This window comes from Vicia villosa, linkage group LG5, assembly GCF_029867415.1.
Source record: "Vicia villosa cultivar HV-30 ecotype Madison, WI linkage group LG5, Vvil1.0, whole genome shotgun sequence".
In the NCBI taxonomy this organism is placed as follows: Eukaryota; Viridiplantae; Streptophyta; class Magnoliopsida; order Fabales; family Fabaceae; genus Vicia; species Vicia villosa.
Genome location: NC_081184.1, coordinates 120,128,792 through 120,136,224, shown reverse-complemented (window position 1 = coordinate 120,136,224; position 7,433 = coordinate 120,128,792). Strand labels below are relative to the sequence as shown.

The window sequence follows — 7,433 nt, the reverse complement described above, 5'->3', positions numbered from 1 at the left end:
TTGAGTACGTATGTCATGAGATCAAGTAGCAGAAATATACTATTACTACAATAATATACGAATACATGCAGAATATATATATATATATATATATATATATATATATATATATATATATATATATATATATATATATATATATATATATATATATATATATATATATATATATATATATATATATATATATATATATATATAATAAAAAGAAAAAGAATTGAGTATAATAATAGATTGTTCGGTGTTAATCTGGTATGAGGTGAGATCAGCAACATGACGTAATTCCATGAGTGGAATCCACTCGTTAAGACTTGGAAAGTTGAATTAATGTTTTTCAACATGTAATTAGTACTATATTATATATACAACCAAACACTCTGCAATTGAATTTCATCTTTACAAGTCCATAGCAGCTTCAATATCTTATATACATAATATGGGAAAAGTAGCTGATGAATCTGAATATTTGAGGACAGAAGTAGCACTGTTACAATTTTCTGATGCTAATTTCAAATCTCCATTATCTCCTTTGTTCATACACATTCATGATGATGATCATCAAACCACTACTAGTTTTGACTCTGAATCTGACCCATCATCACAACAGCAGCAGCAGAATGAACAACAGCATCCAAAAGATGAGTGGCTTCCACTAACTGAATCAAGAAATGGAAATGCATATTATGCAGCTTTTCATATTCTAAATTCCAACATTGGTTTTCAAGCTCTCATGCTTCCTGTTGCCTTTGCCACTCTTGGTTGGTAAGTATCTTATACCGAACATTATTTATTTATTTATTTATTACTGTAGAACATTAGTATAAATAACATGATCATAAAATTCTTGATTTTACACTACTTTTTTAATAAATGTCACACACGCATTTTTTGTACGGAGTCATAGTTTTCATGCATTCAAACGGTCAACAAGTCAACACTATTTTAATTTAAAAAGCTTCCAAGAAATTTCACCTAACTTTCACATAATTGTTTATTCAACTATAAAAGATATTAACATGAATTACTTACAACTTGCAGGATTTGGGGTAGTGTGTGTTTGTCAATAGCATTCACTTGGCAACTTTATACAATATATCTTCTAATTGAGCTTCATGAATCTGTCTCTGGAAAACGTCAAAGTAGATATCTTTTCCTTGCAATGTCTGCATTTGGTAAGCACTTTTTCAGAAAAACTTTACTTATCAACACTTCCTGCATAAGAGATGCTTATAAATACTTTTTGTATATTTTAGGTGAACGATTAGGAAAAGTAGCAGCACTATTTCCAGTAATGTACCTATCAGGAGGTAGTTGTGTAATGTTTATAATCACTGGTGGTGGGACAATGAAGCTACTATTCAAGACTCTATGCGAAAACCATAACGGGACAACATGCGGCGCGCACTCGCTAAGTGGGGTGGAGTGGTTCTTAGTGTTTACTTGTTTGGCCATACTCATTGCACAGTTGCCTAATCTCAACTCAATGGCTGCTGTCTCTTTGGTGGGAGCTGTTGTCTCTATCAGTTACTGCACACTGTTTTGGTCACTTTCTGTTAAGAAAGGTAGGCCAATGGGTGTGTCCTACAATACTACACTGGTGCAACAAGAATCAACATTGGTGAAGATTAGTGACATTTTGAATGCTATTGGAATCATTGTGCTAGCTTTTCGAGGTCACAATGTTGTACTAGAAATTCAAGGAACTCTACCTTCAAATTTGAAAGAAACATCAAAAGAACCAATGCGTAGAGGAGTGACCATTTCATATATACTTATTGCCATGTGTGTCTTTCCTCTCTCAATTGCTGGATTTTGGGCATATGGAAACCAGGTAAAAAGATCTTCAAGCAAAACAATTGTTTTAAGGTGTCACAAAACAAAAGGCAGACGGTTTTAATTGTCACAATTTTACATTTGTGAGGGTTCAAACCGTCACAACAGCTAAAAAACCGTTGCAAAATCCTTTTTTTCTTGTTGTGTCTATAAACTAATGTTATTTTGTGTATTCATGTTATTTTTCAGATACCTTCTGATAGAGGATTTTTAACTGCATTCCCACAATTCCACAAACATGAAGTAACAAAATTCTCAATAGGTGCAATCTATGTTCTAGTGATACTACATTGTTTGAGTAGCTTCCAAGTCTATGCCATGCCAGTTTTCGACAACTTGGAACTAAGATACACAACCTTAAAGAATAAAAAATGTCCACGAATTGTGAGAACATGCTTTCGGTTACTCTTTGGAGGGTTCACATTTTTTATAGCAGTAACATTTCCTTTCTTGCCAAGCCTTGGTGCTCTGATAGGTGGAATGACCCTTGTGCCCCTCACATATGCATATCCTTGTTTCATGTGGCTAGCTATTAAGAAACCTCGTACAAAGGGTATAGTATGGTGCTTCAACCTCGTACTTGGTTGCTTAGGGATGGTTCTTAGTGTACTTTTGGTGGCTGCTGCTATAAGGACTTTGGCTGACAAAGGGTTAAATGCTAATTTCTTCAAACCATGATCAAAGACAAGCAAAGCAACCACAAAATATTCATTATTCAACAATAAATGTATTGTAATCCCAATTGATATTTTGTATGGGTCACCAACTGTTGGAACATTATGCATATATTCCAATATAGGGAGATGAATTGAAAAAGTTCATTAAGTGAAGTCCCACATTGTATATTAGTTGAAAAAACTTCTTAGTCCCACATTGCTTAGATTAGAAATCTTAGCTAGTTTATTTCATTATATAATGAAGTCACTTGTTTCATTCCAAAACACACCAAAAACTTAATTTGAGTTTTTCCTTCCTCACTCTCATAACTCTGCGTCTTTCGAATTGTCGAAGCGCCAACTTCTCCCTCTTTCTTTCTACTCGTTGAATTTTCCGAGTACCTTCTTGAATTCTCTTTAGAGAATAATGTTAATTTCTCCTCGTTTGAGTTGAGAAATTATAAGTATAATTTTTTCTTGGATTCTCTTTAGAGAATTATTGAAATTTCTCTTGGTTTGAGAAATTACTACGACTGGTCTTTATACCAGATACTAAGATGGTATTCATACCATATTTGAATGGTCCTAGTACCATTTGAGGGTGTATTTCTAGACCGATTATCTACCGTGCAAGTAGTAATCGTATAGTATAGAACTGGGCTGTTTTATCCTGGAGGCGTCGTGGTTATTAAGAGCTGCTTTGCATAATTTTGGCAGTACCGCGAAACGTCTTAAAGAAAGCGTACCGATCCGCGACTCGACCCGGTAATTTCTTTGGTGGCAAAGTTGTTAAAATCGTGATCCAACAATTTTAAGACGTTTCGAATTGCCATGGCTACTGAAGAAATTATTGGTACTTCTGCGGATACTTTCTTTGACAAACCGTCATGTTTGAGAGATGTCACTTCAAATGTTGGCAACAAATGATGATTTTCTTCTTAATGTTGAAAAAAAAATAGCTAACATTTTGACCGAGGACATTTTGTTGCTCCCTTTGGATCAACCGAACATACTAACGGTAAGAAATTTGAGGATCAAAAGGAACACATAATAGTGTTGAAGCTGAATCTGCTGCACAGATTAAAGCGAACAATTTACAGCTTAGGAATGAAATCACCTTATAGAAAGAATGATTATAACATTCTGAATAGAATCACAAATGATCTGTATGACTATTACAGTAATTGTGATACTTCAAAATATGTTTAAGAGACTCTGAAAAACAAGTATGACATTGAAGAAGCTGGAGAACAGAAGAATGATTTTAGCAGCTACGTGAAGTATCAGATGGTAGTTGAAAGGTCCATAGAAACTCAAAGTCACGAACTTCAAAATATTGCTCATAAGATCATCACTGAAGGTATGTATTTATAAGCAATTTGAATTTCTTTTATTATTGACAAACTGCCCCTAGTTTGAAAGTTTTTATGAATTATGTCTTGTTAGAAAATAAAATAATATTTTATTTAGAGACTGATTATTCTCATTAAAGAAGAATATCAGAGACATGATTAAATAGAAAAGTCTTGGTTGCTTTAAACAACAAAAATAAATTCGGTATGGTTCTAAAGCCATATGGCAAATCATTATAGAATTAGAACTGCAATATTGTGAACCGAATTAAGAATGAGAACCCTTCTATGGCCCCAATTGCTCCAACTAGACAACAACCACCACCTCAAAGAAATGACGTGGTTTTGCTTTTGTTTCAACTGTGGAAAACTAAGTCATATGGCTAAGAGATGTAGCATGTAATGCTTGAACTTGGTGTGGCCCGTAATGCACGAGTTAACCTGGCTAATGGAAAATTTATTCATATGATCATTGAAATCAACATGGTTGATAGATTTGATGGTTGGTGGATAAACACAGGCGTCTCTCGTCGTGGTTGTTATGATCGTGTTATGTTTAAAACATACACGAATACTAAAGATAAGAAAGTGTTGTTGGGAGATGCCCACACCACTAATGTTGTCGATATTGGAGAAGTGGAACATGGTCCACCTATGAAAAGACTTTAATCTTGAAGAATGTCATGTATACTTCTGATATTATAAAGAATCATGTTTATGTTTTCTCTTCTTCTTATAAATAAGGAAATATTTAGTCAATTTATTGGGGTAGATTTGTACACCATCATCATAAAGAATGATATTTTTGTGAATGAAATTGATAAGTTCAAAAACTTTGTAAAGAATTTGAAAATGATTTAGTAAGAATTTGTAGTGATAGGTAATATGTATGATTCTAGTTTATTTAATAATTTTTATAAACAACATTGAATTGTACATGAAACGACTGCTCCATATTCCCCTGAAATAAATGGTAAAGCAGAAACAAAGAATAGAACTCTTATTGAATTTTTTGTTGCAATTATGATGAATTCTGGTGCTGCACCTCACTAGTGGGGGGAAATTTTATTGACTGTTTGTTATGTCTTGAATAGAGTTCCCAAGTCAAAGAGTAATATATCTCCTTATGATATATTAAAGAAAAGACAACCAATCTTGTCTTATTTAAGAACTTGGGGATGTCTGGCTTATGTCAGAAATCCGGATCCGAAACGAGTTAAACTCGCTAATAGAGCATATGAATATGTATTCATTAAATATGTAACAAACAGTAAGGCATATAGGTTTTATGACCTAAATGCAAAAGCAATCATAGAATCAAATGATGTTGATTTCTATGAATATGAATTTCCCTTCAAATTGAGAAATAGTGGGGGCACTCAATCGAGTCACATTCTTGTGATAAGAAGCACAGAAAGCAACAAAAATGTAGAAATAGAACTTCGACGAAGTAAAAGAGTAAGAGTTTCTAAAGATTATGGGCCTGACTATGCGGCTTATAATGTAGAAGAAGATCCAATAAATCTTTAAGAAGCTTTGTCTTCTCTGGATGTAGACTCATGGCAAGAAGCTATTAATGATGAGATAGATTCTCTGGAATCTAACAAGACCTGGCACTTAGTAGACTTGGTTCCTGGTTGCAAACCAATCGGTTGTAAATGGGTTTTGAAAAAGAAACTAAAATATGATGGAACTATTGATAAATACAAGGCTTGTTGTAGCCATGGATTTTAGACAACGAGAAAATGTAGATTTCTTCGATACCTTCTCTCCTGTCACTAGAATAACATCCATTAGGGTACTTATTTCAATTGCTGCTATTTATAATTTAATAGTACACCAAATGGATGTTAAAACTGCTTTTCTAAACGGTGACTTAGAAGAAGAAATCTATATGGAACAACCAGAAGGGTTTGTGATCCATGAACAAGAAAAACAAGGTTTGTAAGTTAGACAAATCTTTGTATGGATTAAAGCAATCTCCTAAACAATGGCATGAAAAGTTTGATAACTTAATGATATCGAATGGGTATAAAGTGAATGAAAGTGACAAATGCGTTTATTACAAACTTGAGAATCGCATTTACACTATCATATGTCTATATGTAGACTATTTACTCATATTTGGATCAAACATTCAGACCATTAATGATGTGAAATCATTGTTGAGTAACAACTTTGATATGAAAGATCACGAGATTCTTGGTATAAAGATCACGAGACCCGTGCAAGAAATTTCTTAGGATCAATCACACTATGTGTAGAAGATCTTAAAGAAATATAAATACTTTGATTGTAAACCTGCATGCACACCTTATAAACCAAGTGTTAAACTGTTTAAGAACACTGGTGAAAGTGTGAGACAAACTGAATATGCGAGCATCATTGGCAGCCTTAGATATGCCACTGATTGTATTAGACCCGACATTGTATATGTCGTAAGATTGTTATGCATATTTACGAGTAGACCGAGTAACAAGCACTGACAAGCTATTGAGCAAGTCATGAGGTACCTTAAAAGGACCGTATATCTCGGTCTACATTATCAGAAATTTCCTGTTGTACTTGAAGGATACAGTGATGCAGATTGGAATACCTTGTCAGGTGATTCCGAAGCTACTAGTGGCTATGTATTCAACATAGTTGGAGGAGCTGTATCTTGGAAATCAAATAAGCATACTATCCTGGCTCAGTCCACGATGGAGTCTGAAATGATCGCATTAGCAAATGCTAGTGAAGAAGCAAGTTGGTTAAGATGCTTGCTAGCTGAGATTCCCTTATGGGAAAAACCTATGTCAGTTGTGTTGATCCACTGTGATAGTACCGCGGCTATTGCAAAAATTGAGAACCGTTATTATAATGGTAAAAGACGTCAAATAAGAAGAAAGCACAATGCCTTTAGAGATTGTATCTCTAAAGGAGCTGTAAGAATGGATCATGTACGCACTGATGAAAACTTAGCAGATCCTTTGACGAAAGGATTAGCTAGAGAGAAAGTCCATAATACATCTAAAAAAAGATGGGACTAATGCCTATACAGAAATGAGTTGCTCATGATGGTAACCCGACCTAAATGACTGGAGATCCCAAGAAATAGGTTCAATGGGTAATAACAAGTTGTGAGTAATATGAGCTGATCATGCTAGAGTAAATAAAAGAAGCATGAATCCTGAAGTAATAAGAGGATGAGATAATAGAAACTCTTAATGAGATCTATACTTTGTATGAGGGAGTACCTAGGCTACAGGAGTACTCTTGATAGACTCACCTATGTGATTGTGGAACTGAGGCCGGTTCCTATGGAATTTCGAGGCAGAATTCCTAGAGCCTTCACTAAACCGGGATACACGTGCAGGGCCATTAAAGCACGGGCTATTAGAATACACCTTAAGAAAAGGTTGTGTGCGAGTTTGATGTCTGAGATAGAGTTCAAGACAATTGTGTCACTCTTGTTGAATCGGAATCCTACTTGCTACGCAAAGGTTCAAGTCGTAGACACCTCTGCTTATGCACAATCTTAGAAACGTTTGACATTATTTCTAAAACACTGTTTTAAATTCAAGTGGGGGATTGTTGGAACATTATGCATATA

At 34.4% G+C, this 7,433-nt stretch overlaps 1 protein-coding gene across 1 annotated transcript; it reads left to right on the top strand.

The window, feature by feature from the left end:
- The first annotated feature begins 414 nt into the window (after positions 1 to 414).
- LOC131602247 (lysine histidine transporter-like 8) lies at positions 415 to 4,944 on the top strand. The gene is made up of 4 exons (XM_058874314.1): positions 415 to 762; positions 1,039 to 1,172; positions 1,254 to 1,831; positions 2,023 to 4,944. Exons 1-4 carry the CDS (start codon positions 437 to 439, stop codon positions 2,509 to 2,511), a joined length of 1,527 nt encoding a protein of 508 aa, XP_058730297.1. The 5' UTR covers positions 415 to 436; the 3' UTR covers positions 2,512 to 4,944.
- The last annotated feature ends 2,489 nt before the right edge of the window (positions 4,945 to 7,433 follow it).